Source organism: Trichogramma pretiosum, unplaced genomic scaffold, assembly GCF_000599845.2.
Source record: "Trichogramma pretiosum strain Unisexual culture from Peru unplaced genomic scaffold, Tpre_2.0 scaffold13, whole genome shotgun sequence".
Taxonomy (NCBI): domain Eukaryota; kingdom Metazoa; phylum Arthropoda; class Insecta; order Hymenoptera; family Trichogrammatidae; genus Trichogramma; species Trichogramma pretiosum.
In genome coordinates, this window is record NW_019641606.1 from 1,526,705 (window position 1) to 1,542,066 (window position 15,362).

The window sequence follows — 15,362 nt, forward strand, 5'->3', positions numbered from 1 at the left end:
ACGTACACTTAAAATGGGACGAGCACGTGCTGGTATATAAATAACGTAAAAAGAGAGGAGAGAGAGAGAAAAGCCGGCTTATATAGCTAGCACACACATCGCACACATTGGAGCGCGCTTCGGAGGAAAGGCTTAATTGCGCTTTTGTGGGCCGGATGCTTAATCAACTTTTATGTGCGTATCATGGGCGGTTTGTGCGTGCGCGTACGAATATGCGCTTACGATGCGATGCCCCCCATTCGATTTTTTTCCATTCCCTTCTTCTTTGCATGCATAACGCATAAAGTTCTGAGACGTATCTCGGCGCGAAGGATGCGGCAACTCTGGCGCGAAAGCCCCATGAGCCCCTGACACGTAAGTTTTAGCGCGGCAAATTTTCGCGCGCGTGCTGGCGGACGCGTAACTCGTGTAATATAGCGCGAACAGGCGAGACTCGCACGTGGGTCTTTTACATTATTTACGTTATGGGTATACAAAAAGAGAAAAAAAAAACGACGCGTGGTAATACTCGTTTTCGCAGTCGGTTTATTATGTATGACGAGGTCAACAAAAAAACAAAGGTGCAGGTCGAACGTGTAAGGTGCTGGGCTTGTAATGCCTGAAACGTTATCGACGCACATTACACGCGGCTCCGTGTATTTTATAATGTACCTTCGCTGTCGCGATAAGAATTCGGAAATCATGTTTTTGTTCTCGCGTGCACTATATTTTACTCTTTACGCCGTATGTAACGTGTGTCGTAATACCACTATAAGCGATCGCGATAAAAGCTCAGAGTAAAGTAAAAAAAAAAAAAAAAACGACGCGAACGTGTGAACTCTGGGATTGTTCGATTGTTCGGCGTATATTATATGTCGAACTCGGCTCGTCACGCGCGATTGCGCTCGAGCAATAATCGATGCTACATAACGCGAAATGTCAACACATAACGCTCGCTCACCTGTACAAATCGTTCTCCGTGACGATGTCTCTGATGGAATCTTCGGGATCGACTCGGTCGGCCAGCAGTCCGGGCGACGAACCCGCCGGGCCGCCGGCCGCCCTCAGGACCAGGCTGGCCGCGACCGCCGCCGATGGACCTCGCAGCGGCGGATCGAGCGAGCTCGCCGCGTGCAGGTCGTCCTCGGACACCGCCTGATTCGCCAGCAGAGGTGCTGGTCCCGCGGCTCCTCCGCCTCCACCTCCACCTGCTGCTTTGGCGTTGGAGGGCGAGGGGCTGCGCGGGACTGCCGCCGCCTGCTGGAGGAGGTCCTCGCTGCGCGAGTGTCGCATCTCGCTGTTGCGGAACAGCTGGCCGGCGCCGCCGGGGGTGCGGAACACGACCTCGGACTTGCCGCCGGGCGGCGAGCCGACCACGGCTTGGAACGCCGGTAGCAGTAGATCCGTCATTTTTGTAACACCCGCGGTCTATCAAGCCGCTGCACTGATTCCTTTTTTGTTCACCCTTATCCTAGTTCGTCCGAGGATATCAAAGTGTTTCACACTCTAGGTTAGAAAATTCACACTCGCGCACAGTTTTAACACGCGCACAGTCACCAACGCACACCGTTACACGAGTAGTATACAGTATCACGAGTCGAAGCACCGTCGAACGAATCCAGTCTCCGAGTAGATGTACGAAAACCCAGCAGCTGCATGCCAGCAGTACAGATGCATCATTTAGTGTTTTCGGTCACTCGGGCACGCGCTTCTCATATATACTCGTGTATAATAATCCGCACTGCTGCGATGATGACATACGCGCGCGCACATCAATTTCTTTTCCTTTCTTTCTTTTTTCTCCGATCCTTCCTGTAGCTCGTGTATCTTGTGACTGACGATGACGATGAAAAACTAATCCAAGCTCAGCCTGGGCTTCCGAAAAATACGAGACGAGTTTTTATTACCAAACTGTAGTCTTGCGCAAGGTATCGATACGATCGCTCTCTTTCTTTTTTTCGTCTAGACGAAGAGACACTCGTGACGTTTATTTTTTTGGGGAAATGTCGCGCAACACAATTTCTAATACAACGCGAGCGCGTTATTTCGTTTGACAATAATAACACAGCATCGAGGAACGCGACGAATCTCGAATCCTTTCGCTCTCTCGAGTGTTATATATTGTATATCGTATTATACGTACACGGCGTTGATTACGGCACGGCTGAGGCGTGCGCTCGCGTTCGTGTGTGTATGTGTGCTTGTGCGAGAGTGCACCCTTCACTTCTCTCGTGTATATTATTATGCATATGAAAAGCACAAAACACTAGAGCTGATTATAAGTGCGGCTACCGCTGGAACTTTTAACAGGTATCGAGGATGTAAAATCGGGCCACTTCACATTCACCATTATCCTCGGGGGGAGGGCTTATCTCTCGGTGCTCGTGCAAAGCTGATGTAGCTCTATTGTTGTTGTCTCTTGAACTCGCTGATATAATGTAGAACGCGCTTCGCGATGGACTCGCGCTAACGATCGGCCAACGTAAACACACTATATAATATATATGCGGTTGGGTCAGTCGAATCTAATACACACGCGTACAGTTAGATTCGTCGAGTGTGTGTGTGTGTGTGTGTGTGTGTGCGTGTTGCAAAAATTACATCAGCTATGCACTGTGCACTTGTGGTCCGAAGGGACAAAAGTGACGACTCGATGCACACACGCACTGCAGCGTGTCCAAGGTATAACAGAGGCGCGGGGACGGGCACGCACGCACGCACGCACGCACGAAGAAGCTGTCAACCGCGGGCACTGGAGAGCATCGAAATATTTCGTTGTTGTATATATAAAGACGCGAGGCTCCGCGCGACGCGCTCGAGGTTTACCTGACAACTGCGAGAGGCAGAGGCACGCTATTTCTTCGAGACTCTCTCGCGCGCTTGCCTGTGTGTGTGTGCGAGTATATATTATATATCTGTCTGTGTGTACAATGTGTGCCGCTGTGCAGGCTGTGCCCTGTGGTATATCGCACGCAGTTCGTGTATGAGCCAAGAGTCGGAGAGTGGAACAGCAGCAGCAGCAGCAGCCAAGCTTTGCGCGGAGGGGCCGAATACACACACGCGGAGAGTATGCTCTCGCGCGAACAGAGAAAGAGAGCGAACGATCGGTGGCGATATTGAGAGTGCGCGAGCCGGCCGCTGGTGGCGCCTCGTACTTGACAGGCAAATCACACTCACTTGCAACTTGCAACTAAATGAGCGCCAATTGTTGTTATTCCGACGAGCATCTATGATGGGCTCGTTTGTTTTAGCGCGATCAGACCCCTTTGTAACTTTTCTCCCCGGCGAGTCTATTATGCATGCATTTTGAAAATTTGATTTTCTTTCTGAGAGTATGATTGGAATATAATCATTTGTAATGTTTATACGTTTACAATCAAGTGCAACAAATTCGTTTTACTGAAATTTATGATATCCCTGTGAAGTTTATTTTCATTAAGAATTTATTTATTTAAAATTGAATCTATCGCTGCATTTCAACATTTTGATCGAGGTTTTTCTCACTGGCCATGAGTCGAGTCAAGTAAAGATACCTTACTTACCGTCGCTTCTGTAATTCGCATTAGTTATGACAGATCGCGCGAGCTCTGCCAAAGTTTTGGCGTGTGAACAATGCAAAACTGCTGACTGCCAAAGAATGTATTCTGCTCCGATTCAGAAAGCATGAGAGGCGGATAGCCGGTTTTTTATTAACAATTGTTTTGTTCATTCGCGTAGTGTCAACGATCGTCAAGCATGGCTGGACGAACTCTCAAGTTTCTAGCTGCCGATACGGTCAGCCTGATGCAGGTTCGATACAGGCGTGGACCTAGAGGATTGATGCCTCATTTAGCACGAAATCTTCAACAGAGAATTGAAGGTTAGACTCTTTGTTGACGTATTATTTTGTTTTTACTTTTTATAAGTCATGCAAAATTGACGATTAAACCATGTTTACTTATTGTTGGCTCATTGTTGTACAGAGATGGAGTACAAAGATCCAAGACTGCATTACAAAGTCAACATTGGTTTTGCTGTGCCCAAACAAATCAATGCTGACATCAGAAAAAATTTAACAAAGCAAATGAAAATTCGCAGACAGGATGCTGAATTTGAAAAAAAGTCAGCTCGTAATGAACGTAAGTTGATTTTCAAAAAAAATTATTGATTCTATCGTACATAGATATCTAATTTTTAACTATTCGTATTTGCAGTTGTTATTGATCTTGAAGAAGCAAAGCAAGATTGGACAAAAACAAACGGGCCTCAATATTTACAAAAAATTGGCACTCATTATGGAGTGTTTGAGCACTTGTTTGGAGATGCATATTTTTATCCCGTTGTTCCATTGAACATTGATTATGACTTTGGGCATAAAAATCTCTTAGCAAGAGTACATAATGGTAATCTTATCACACCCCAAGAAGCAACAGATGTTCCGTCTGTTAGTTATGAAGCAGAACCTGATACTTTATGGACACTTCTTTTAACAACTCCAGATGGAAATTTTTCAAACCCACAATCAGAATATTGTCATTGGTTTGTGTAAGTACTATTTTCAATAACATACTAACTAAATGCGCTGGAGTGATAAAGGAATTGAGATCTATTTCTCCAATTTGTATTCAACATATTGCATTTATTGTCCTATTCATATAAAATTTTCAATTTCATCAAGTTTGACATTATTGGAATTTTTTTTTTACAATTCTACTTTTGATTTTGATTTTTTACTAAATTTTGTTTTGTTCCAAAATTACTGCTTGTCGAAATTAAACTTAAAACGTGGAAATATTGATATACATGTATATCAATTTTTTATTGTTGACTAATTGGTAGTACACTTTCATGTGTGAGTTATGTTTTTACTTTGTTTTTGTTTTTCTTATTGAATTCTTTCTAACGATATCATTAAATGAGTTACAATTTTTTTCAACAATCAACAATAATGATTCTTGAATATTTTGAAATAAGTTATATTTTATTCTATTGTAAATAATGAATTGATTTAACTTTTATAAATGCAAAATAAAAAATCTTTCTTTGAATTTTTAGAGGAAACATTCCGGGAAATGATATTTCAAAAGGAGAACAATTGGTGAATTACATGAGGCCAATCGCACCTAAAGGAATTGGATATTGTAGATATATCTTTGTACTTTACAAACAAGATAAGAAGATTGACTTTTCAGAATACAAAAAAGATGATCCATGGTAAATTTTATATTTAAATCATTAGTAATTGATCAATAAAATTATAACTGCCAATTTTTACAATGTATGAATCTCTACAGCATAAATCTTGTTGAGCGTAATTGGAACACTTATAAGTTCATGAAAAAATATCAAGATGAAATTACCCCAGCTGGTCTTGCATTCTTCCAAAGCGTTTACGATAGTTCTTTAAAAGACTTTTACCACCATACTTTAGGTGAGTTTTGAATATTCTTATTTATTATTAGTTCAGCAAGAATTGTTCTAATTATTAAATGATTTTCCAGGTATGGAAGAACCAACTTTTGAATATTCATTCCCTGAACCATATCTGAATAAACAAGAGTGGTTCCCTATTAGGAAACCTTTTAATACGTACATGGACAAGTATAGAGACGAGAAACAAATTGCCAAAGAATTTTTATTGAAGAGATTGAAGAATGAACACCCTTTCAAGTTCCCCGAACCTCCTCTAAAGTATCCGAATGCACATCCGTTCAAGGGATACTTACCATCTTGGTACAAGACCGAAGTACGAAAGGAGCGACTCATGATGGGTAGGATAAACGAGTACGTCGAGGGAGGTTACGCTAAGAACATCGGTGGTTTGGTACCTCGAGAATATCCAGTTTGGCATAAAAGTCACAAGAAAAATTCACTACCAGAGTGAATAAATAGAAAAGTCGAATAGTTTGTGTAAAATAAGAGTTTTATTGTTTAATAAACTTGTTAATTTATTAAGATAATACTGTCAATCTTTTTGAGTTAATTATTTACAAAAATCAATCGACTCTTGTTCACTGATCTTTTTTACTCTGCTCGTAGATGATACGTTTGCTTCGAGCCTTGATTTGAGCTCTGGTAATGACACCCACTTCGACAGACTCGGGATCAAAAGCCATGCCTGTAAAATAAAATGAATTCAATGCGTCAATTTTTGCGATAACTTCCGTGCGAATTTGCTGGTGAAATAATGATTTGTAGGATGAACTGACCTATTTCATCCTCTTCTTCGCCACCGTGGTAATAATTCGCGTAATAATTGTCGAGGTACTTTTGGTAAACGCCGATTATGTGGGTTCTCATGTTATCGTCGACGTCGAAGTTGGTCATGGTCAGGAGGACGTTGGCCTTGCGCGACACCAGTCCGAGCAATTTAATCACTGCGCAAACGAAATTTCGACTCGATTAATAATTTAAGCTTGATCGTGGAAAAAATACGTATATTCGTGCATTATTCACTGGCAGCCTTACCGTTACTCTCGATGGGTTCCTCGCAGGTCTGCTGCTGAGCCGCCGCCAACTCTTGGGCTGTATCTTGTTGCGCGAGCATAGCACCCTTGTTTTGGCCCTTCTGATTCGTTGGTGGTTTTGCCTTGCAGCAGATCAAGAGCGAGGCCAAGTTCTGCAGGGCCATACGGATTTCCGTGATGAGGTCGCCCTTCTTTTGCGACAACTGAATGCTCTCGAGCTCGCGACGCTTTTCCACCTCCATTTTCTCCTTGAAGCTCTTCTTTTCGCTCTTGTACCTGTACGAGAAGCACGACAGAAAAAATTAACTCAACGCCTCGCGCGAAATTAACATAAAATTCGTCATGAACTCACTTGGCCGTGGTCGGAATGACCGAATATTCCAATTGAGTCAGAATCAGCTCGGCGTGATTTTTCTTCTGCAATACCTCGTCTTTCTCCTGGGACACGTATTTGTACATCTTGTTCAAGCGCTCCGTCTGATGGATCTGATCCTCCAATCTGTAAACGATCGCACAAAATTAGTATTTTTTGCGCTTTCATGGAATAAACATTTGTTTTCCTACCTTTTCAGCAGTTCCTCGTGAGACAAAACGAGCAATGGTTTCTGTATGACGCCGAAGACATTGTGCAGTTCCTCGATCTGCTGTTGCAGCTCTCTCTCGATCTTTTCCGACGGATCCTCTTCCTTGCTCAGAAGATGAGTGTCGCTCTGAGAACGAAGTGCAAATTTGATGAAAAATCGCAAAAATACCGTTTGTGTACGTGCATAATACTTCCGCACAAGTCGAAGTCGAAGTTTAATTTTAGATTCGAAACGATATATTTGCGAACTCGAGCAAGTGTTTATTAATAAATCATTTACAACCGAGGCGCAGATTATAAACGTCGATCGCTTCTCAATGCTATTATCATTAAAATATTCAACAAGTGTGCGGTGGCGCGTTCTAATAAAAGCTCCACGTCGTGCATCCTAAATAGCATCGGCGAAACTCGAATACGAAAAAAAGAAAAGAGAAAAGCTCGGCTATATAAGTGCAAGGCGCCATCGTCGTCATCATCGTCGTCGTCGTCGTCGTCGTCGTGCATAAGATCGTCTCGCGCGTTCACTCACGTAGACACGCGCGCGGCTGTGCGGTGCATTTTTATTTTCTAAAAATAAAGTCTCACCTCAATCCTAACGAGCGATTTGGCGTAGGCCCAGACATCCTCGGCCCGCTTGCGCACCTCCTCGAGATCGTGCTCGCGCTCCCGCATGTTCTTCCACACGTCGCCGGTCATGAGCGAGTACTTCTTGCGGATGTCGTCGAGATTCTCCGCGGCCAGCTGGCCCATCAGGGTCGTGTGGTAGATGACCCGGCACTGGTCGCGCTGGTCGTCGCGCAGTGCCCCCAGCACACCGTCGAAGTACATGGCGTCCTTTGGTTTTTTTGCGGAAAAAGATTCGATGATGTGAATTTTTTGACATTTTGACTGGGATTTAGGGATGGAATAATCATGATACGATGCGCACTTTTGAATGATGAAGTGATATTTTATTTATTAAATTTTAACTTAAATAGTAGAGTACAACAACCGCATCGAGCTTGCGATGAATTTATATTGAAGGCAAAAATTGAACGATTACAATCTAGAATGACATTAGTTTATCGAAACGAAATGACGTACAATAATTTTTTTATAATGATTGGATTATGTATAATAATGATTGAAAGTGACTTTTGTTATAAATGCTTTAACCTTTGGATGAACATTTATTTAAATTTATTATACTAAGAAATTTCATAATTTTCTTTTTGCTAATTTTTGCAGATCGGTAAATATTTACTTGGAAATAATCGAGGTAAGCTTTCTTTTTAATTTTTTCTTTTTTTTTTGATGAGTTACCTTGAAGCTCTGAAGTTAAAATGGCTAATTTTTGTCATATACTTTTGAACAGCATTTAACATATTAAAATATTTTGAATATTTGAAATTGATTAATAATAATTCGCTTTAATATAGGAACTGTATTCACCTGTTATAAGAATTTTATCATTTAACAAAAACGGTATGCTAATTATAATACGTTAATAATAGATCATAGTTTTTTTACGGCATATTTATAGGCTGGTATCCGAGCCCAACATGCCCTACATTTTATTTGAAGCAATCTGAATCTCTTAAAATAAATCATTGGCCAAATCATCACGTGCATTTTGCAAGCTGCATTGTTTCACGGTTCATTTGCCAGAATATTTCTTTCTAGATTCCTTCTGAATTATTCATGTAAAATTTTCAATAATTTTCAACGGGTAATTTGCCGCAACTGCTCAATTTTCATACCCGATTTGATTATCATGATCAATTAGCTTCGAATCGAATGTAGTTTTTTTATTTACCTAGAATGTTTGATGTTATACATTTTTAGAATTGAAATAATTAGAGTTTGTGATTTTTTGAGATTTGATAAATTTATTTTTCGTAAAAAAATGAAATTAACACTTTAAGTACATACCAACGCCTCTGATAACGAAAAAAAGTTACATGTTACGATTTCTATCGAGCCTTTCGCAAAAGTATGACGATGATGAAATTATGCGCGCGTGTACAAGTGTCGAGGCGTCGATATGTAAGTATTTTTTTTTTATAAAATCTTGAAATCAAAAAGAGAAACAATTTTTCTTTTTTTCTCGTTTTACACAGTGTTTAGCGAATTAAAAGATATATCTTCGTTCGGACGCACAATTAAAATTTACGTAACAATTTCCAATAGCTATAATAAGTATATACGAGAAGTCCCGGAGTTTTTTGATTGGTGGGTCTTGATCGGGCTCTCCCTCGTCCTTAAATAAACTATCGCGAGTTGGGCCGGTTACACGCAGCAGACCGACCGCGTGTTCAAGAAATCCTCGAGCTTGGCGAACGAGGGCGTTCTGTCGTGCATGGAGAGCCTGTCCCAGTCGTCCCACGTGAGCGGGTCGAGCTTCTGGGCGATCGCGTAGACGAGGAACGGCTCGATGACGCAGTTCCGCGTGATGAGGCCGTAAGCGAAGCCCTGGGCCCGAGCCCACCAGGTGCTCAGCGTCCTCGGCAGGTTGCGCTTCAATCGCGGCAGTCCCATTATCTGTTCGATGAGGGCCTCGATCATGAGCCAGGAGCGATGATCGAAAAAGTCCTCGGGCTCGACGGTGTCGTCGCCCGCCGCCTTGGCGTTCAGATACTCGAGCATCGCGTTGGCCTGGAAGAACGACTTGTGGAACTCGATCATCTTGGCCTTGCGCTTGGCCAGCTCCTCGGTGCTCAGTGTCCTCGTTCGCGAGGCAAAGTCCAGAAATCTCGTTATGTCGACTTTCAGGCGCTCCTGCGAGCGCTCGATCATGCGTCTGTTTGGAGATTTGTTAGCATTCTCCATGGTGTTCGCTCTCTGGGGGGATAAAAATTCGCTTTTCACTTGCTTAGCTTGCGGGGGGCTTCGGATCTTCGACACTCCTCTGGACAACAAAAAGAGAAAAGAAATGCGCAAATTTTTTAATGCCAAGGACGACACTAGATCGTCGATTTTTTCCTTTTAAAAAATCTGTTGAAAAACTCACCGAACAATCTATTTCATAGCTGTGTGACAACGCTTTCAAATGTACCAGTCTCGTAAAATTACTTCTTCAACAATCAATCGGTAAAACTACACATTATTCATGTAAAACGTACATTTTTGTTCACACGGATCGAGTTATGCAATGTTTTGAAAGAAGTTTTTCAATCAGTTTTCCAATCAATTTTTGAAATGTTTCTAAACATAAACGACTTACTTCTATTTGTTTTGTTACTCGTGCGAGGCACTATTACGGCTAAAAGTACAAAAATTCTCTCTTTTTTTTTAACAACGTCTCTCTCTCTCTCTCTCTCTCTCCCTCTTTTTATTTTATGTAACTTTATAACAAACAAAGACACAGGCCAGGCACTATTCGACGCGGTAACCTACTGCATCGGATTCAACCGGTTGACTGTGAAATTTTTCAATTCTTTATTTTGAGTGCAGGTGCTCCACTTGCAGTCAATGTGTGCGTCCGTGTATTTGTAGCTGCATCGCCTTTTTTCTCGTCTCTTCCTGCTTGTGTGTTGGCTCTATAAGCTATAATCGATTGTCCCCACTACGGACGAGAGCGAGCGCGCGCTCTTGAATGCGCGCCTCGACCCAACCCTTTTGTTCTGCTCTATTCTATTTTGCTTTTTAATTACACAATTTATAATCTTTTTCATCATTTTTTTTCCCTTATTGATCGACGAAGATTATTATTTCCGCCTAATTTCGTTTTCTCCGCTGGAAAATGAAGGGAAAAGATCCGTTCGGCATTTGAATTTAATCGACACGCCTTTCATAATTCAAGACGCGCGATGTACGTAAATAAATGACACTAGTACCTCGTGCAACTATTGCGTGATTTTTTTTCTCTTCGGTCACGAGTCGATGCAAGTTCACCACGTGAGAGAGCAAGTAACAATAGACCTAGTGCACTCTTGACGTCGCAGCGGTCATGCGCAAGTAATTAAAAAAACTCGTGTTGTTTACGTTCGTACGTTACGTTACGTTATTTTTATAAACAACCGAGTTAATTCGATATCATTGCGACATTTTTGCTTGTTTTTCGATACTGCAGTAGTGACCATCGTAGCTACTGATAAATCATTCATTTGAAATTGAATATTCATCGGCGACTACTGCTGGCTGACGACCCTTTGTTGATTTTCGAGTCCGTAGAGTAAAAGAGAAGCAAAAAAAAAGAAACTACCGTGGTCACAACAATAGAACTACATCTAAATAATGCAGCAGCCGCAGCTACCATAGGAAAGAGATTTTTAGCACTCGGTATTGAGCCGTCGAAAGAATCGCATCTCACGCCGCCCGTGATTTATCATTATCTCGTTGTTGTTTTGAATGGGCTTATACATATAGCGTATAGTAGATCGCGCAGACGTGACACGATCCAGGGTGCCTCTATCTTTCTTTTTTTTTTTTTTTTATTTCTGTGACGACTGCAAGAGCAAAATAAAAAAAAAAACAAGTGTTGGTGTGTCTTGTGGTATTTATTTTAGATTGCTCCGATTGGTGCTAAATTATAATAACAACAATGTGTTCTTAGATTGACTGCCAATATACATTTTTGAACGATCGATACTTTTAAAATTAAAAAAAAACAACGTTCATTTTCAATTTTGATGGCCAGTTTCATAGCAGAAAAATTGATCAGTGCAAGGTAATTTGATCTAGATAATTGGATGAAATTGAACACCCTGTGTAATTGAATTGCTTCAAATTGAACAATTAATTCGAAAAAATAGTCGAATGTGATTTTAAGATAATGTTTTTTTCTTGTAAAGTAAAAATAGATTATTGTATTTATTAATTCGGAAATTAGAAACGTAAATTAATCGGATGATTGAACAATAATGTAAAACAGTTTAACGAGAAGAGATTTCATATTCTTACCCGAACGAGTAAGTTAAATATAGATTTAAAATAGTACAGTTTGCTCTACGATCGATTTCTCTCTCTCTCTATACGAAGCAGCAGCGACGCACATCTCCTCGTGATCGAAGAAAAGCGAGAAAAAAATCGTGCACGCTGAAAATACAAAATGAGTTTCATCGAACTCGTTTATATCGGATGCTCGCGTGCATATCCTCGTCCGAATCAATTTGCGGGCTCTTAATGCTCTCTCGCGAATTTGCAAAGGAAATTCCAAAAGGAGAGAAAAAATGACTCTCAATGAGTCGATTAAGAATTCACATATGCGAAATGTACATCGGTCAACCTTTGAAAATAATCGAATTGGTATCTCCGAGGGATTCGGTTTGACGAAATGTGTGCGCGATCGCGCACGCATAGCATTAGTCGGATTTCGCATCGGGAGCAGAGTTCATTCTCGTCGTTGCCTCGTCAATAATTGAATGACGCCAGAGCCACGGCTGGCGTTGCCTCTATCTCCTAATGGAAACACCGCTATCTGATGTATGCACTCGGCAAAGAGAGAAAACTCGGCGGGACAGCGAGCGAGAGAGAGAGAGCATTTGTCTTGATCGAGAGACACACAGAGGCAGAGAGAGCTGTATAAGCAATTCTTAACGCTACGGAGTCGGGACAGAGAACCAACTTTTTTCAGTAGGTCGAGGATTTCTTGGTAAGTTTGCCTGATGGAATTGGCGGCGTGTCGCTTGGCCAGAGTCGACTGATAGCGGGCGACGAGAGTCTGCTGTTTTTGCTGCCTCGGTGTTACTTCTCGGTTGTCCTCCTCCACGTGCACGAGCTCGTCGTTCATGAAGGCCCATTGTTCCTGCATAAATTCAGAAAAAAGTGGATTAGCATAATTGTGCACTCGCAGTTCGGTAAAAAAAAATTGCACTTATCGTATCAAGATCGTTAATGCTACTCGATTATATATTTTATCTTGGATCGGGGGAAAAAAAAGATATCGTGGATGTATCGAAATTTTCGTCAATGAAATTGAGTTATTCATTTTGCAAAACTATGTCAAGCCTTTTTGGACGATGAAAAAAGTTCGCTTCCGCAAACTATCTACTGTACACGGGACGTAAGAAAATGACTTTTTTTTACTCCTCGACAAAAGTTTTCGACGACGTTAAAAAAGGGGAATTTAAAAAAAGTTTCGTCGCATTATCTCGATATATAGTCATATTCAGTCAAACTTGACCTCTCTCTTTCTCTCTCTATCCTCGTCTGATTGGAATCTATTCCGGTCGATGGAGCACGGCAGCGGCTCTCTAGCTAGTTACTTTGAAGCAGCGGAGTATGATTTATCCGTTTATACCAGCCCCCGAGATGACGTCGAATCTCGCGGGGACCCCAAGCGCGCGCCCTTGTATACATGTATACCTGCGCTGCTGCGACGCTGCACAAGCTATACTAACGTCATTATGTTGTATTTTATCGACGTGTACATCGTGCGCAGCGACGTATATATACGCTGCAAGAGCTACTTTTTTCGATCTACTCGGCAAGACGAGGGCAGATTGAAATTTTATTTCATCGCGGAAAATTCGTGCGAGTAAGATTTTATTCGCGATTGTTTAGGAGGTAATTATAGGCACAAGATAAGGAATTCACCTGTAACTCACATAGTTCCTTTTCCTTTCTCTTTTTCGAGTACAGTAATTTGTCCAGCTGTTTACGCTTCAGATTGTAATCTTGAAAAACGGCCTGCCAAGCTTTCTGCGAACGGGAAAAACGACGAAACGTCGTGAACAAAGTCTTTATGATATTTTTTTTGCGTTGGCGTTGGACTTACCCAAGGCTCGGCATCTTGCAGCGATACTCGGAAGTCTCTCTCGCCTTGCAAGACCACCCGAATCTGCCTCTTGTCACCGACCACGACGTCGTTGACGATTTGATGGTAGCTGAGAACATCGTGCTTCAATTCCTTCAGAGCTTTCGACTGTTTTCTCTTCAACTTTTCGCCATTGATTGCGTGGAGATTTTTAGCGCGACCTGCATACGATCATAACATTCGTTAATAGTTATTGCCAGGACGTTGTATTTATTTGGGAAATTAAATGACATTCTTTTTAATCAAGCTCGAGTATAAAAGTGTCGATTCATTTCTTTGATTTTGAATTTGAAAAGGCATGATAAGCAATGCTGTTTTAATTATGAAAGCTTTACGCTACACGGATAGAAATTGAAAAGGTTGTAATGCCAGCTTTCAATTGATAAATTAAAACAAAAATAAACTGAGCATTTTTGCAATTCCAAAATTTCATTTTACAATATTGAATAACTCATTTATAAATTACGAAGCTTGTCAGAAAAAAAGCAAAAAAGCTAACCTATTTGGTAGCAATAATTGCACAACTAACCATGAAGCCTCAGCAATCCCTTGTATTGGCTAATTTTTTCACGAGTCGTCCATTTCTCGTTGGTCATGCCATGCTTCTTGCGGAATTTCAGGGACAGCATTTTGCACGGGGACTGCGTTGGAATTTCCAGGCATATACACAAAGCTCAAAATGTTTATAATGCGAGGGGAGGCGCGTGGGCGCGCGCGAACCTGGCGGGAGTGATGCAGCGCGATGCAGAGCAGACTTGATACTGCTCGTTGTTGTTGTTGTTATGATCTAATCGACAATAATTATTAAGAGGGTTAGGAAGGATTGATACAGCTATAAGCTGTGATTGCTGCGTTGAGAGTCGTTGAATCGATATTTGCTGATGCGCATAGTCATTCGTAATTCGTGCGATTGGTGTATACAATTTATAGGATGTTACTCGCATTGCCTCTGCTATTGCGATAACAGTGCGACTTTTTGCTCTCAAACTCATTTCATTTTTTTTTTCATCCAATGACTAAATGCGATTACATGGTGTTTGATCGCAATAAATTAACAATATTATATAATTAACACATTGTGCATTTTATGAACTGGTAAAGGTATAATTTTCTTTTGGATCACATTTAGAGTACATTATTCCGATTGTTGTATTTATAATAAAGCAAAGCATTGGTCGTATTGGCCAAAACCTTATTGTAAGTACGCTATCATATTTATTACGAATAACTAGTACTTTCATATAACTTCCCAAACTTAATCTATCCTCTCAAAATCCACCACCAACTAATATAATTCTACTAATAAAAAAAACATTCATAAATTAACTTCTTTCTTTTCATTTTTTATTACAGAAAGCATTCGACAGGTACGAGCGGTGCCACGTCGAGTGCTGGGATATTGAGATCGGCGAGGAGGCGCCTATTTGCCGATCCTGCGGACGGCCGACTGATACTCCGGCCGGTTATGTGTACGCCCCGCTATACACATGTAATTCATATACATTCAAATTTTCCTTTAAAAAAACAATAAAAAAAATATCTAGCTTATATAATCGATGTGATGTGAGCCCACGTAACAATATATAGCAATGACGACGACGCGGCTAACTCTCGACAT

At 41.3% G+C, this 15,362-nt stretch overlaps 4 protein-coding genes across 7 annotated transcripts in view; 1 reads left to right on the forward strand and 3 right to left on the reverse strand.

The window, feature by feature from the left end:
- Nucleotides 1-2,917, reverse strand: part of LOC106652135 (macoilin-2-like) — a 43,145-nt gene extending 40,228 nt beyond the window's left edge. Inside the window, exon 1 of one of the 2 annotated variants that reach the window (XM_014370931.2) lies at nt 941-2,917. In XM_014370931.2, the coding sequence (XP_014226417.1) occupies nt 941-1,389 (449 nt within the window). In that variant the 5' untranslated portion in view covers nt 1,390-2,917. The remainder of the gene's footprint in view (nt 1-940) is intronic. The other variant, XM_014370930.2, reaches the window with a different exon arrangement.
- A 700-nt stretch (nt 2,918-3,617) lies between these two features.
- LOC106652065 (39S ribosomal protein L38, mitochondrial) lies at nt 3,618-5,872 on the forward strand. Its single transcript, XM_014370809.2, has 6 exons — nt 3,618-3,838; nt 3,942-4,097; nt 4,173-4,503; nt 5,014-5,172; nt 5,253-5,389; nt 5,460-5,872. The coding sequence occupies exons 1-6, from the start codon at nt 3,715-3,717 to the stop codon at nt 5,840-5,842; spliced, it is 1,290 nt and encodes a 429-aa protein (XP_014226295.1). The 5' UTR covers nt 3,618-3,714; the 3' UTR covers nt 5,843-5,872.
- Nucleotides 5,873-5,969: 97 nt separating this feature from the next.
- LOC106652004 lies at nt 5,970-14,935 on the reverse strand. Its single transcript, XM_014370720.2, has 10 exons — nt 14,274-14,935; nt 13,706-13,905; nt 13,525-13,629; nt 12,554-12,733; nt 7,594-7,842; nt 6,990-7,135; nt 6,778-6,924; nt 6,427-6,701; nt 6,168-6,335; nt 5,970-6,076 (listed from the first exon to the last, which is right to left on the reverse strand). Exons 1-10 carry the CDS (start codon nt 14,371-14,373, stop codon nt 5,970-5,972), a joined length of 1,677 nt encoding a protein of 558 aa, XP_014226206.1. The 5' UTR covers nt 14,374-14,935.
- LOC106652046 lies at nt 7,843-12,025 on the reverse strand. Of its 3 annotated transcripts, XM_014370783.2 has the most exons (3): nt 10,211-12,025; nt 9,998-10,083; nt 7,843-9,895 (listed from the first exon to the last, which is right to left on the reverse strand). In XM_014370783.2, exon 3 carries the CDS (start codon nt 9,814-9,816, stop codon nt 9,277-9,279), a length of 540 nt encoding a protein of 179 aa, XP_014226269.1. In that variant the 5' UTR covers nt 9,817-9,895; nt 9,998-10,083; nt 10,211-12,025; the 3' UTR covers nt 7,843-9,276. The 3 variants fall into 3 exon arrangements, with proteins under 3 accessions (XP_014226269.1, XP_014226270.1, XP_023314179.1); XM_014370784.2 differs by lacking the exon at nt 9,998-10,083; XM_023458411.1 differs by lacking the exon at nt 10,211-12,025 and having other exon boundaries at nt 9,998-10,202.
- Nucleotides 14,936-15,362: the final 427 nt, after the last annotated feature.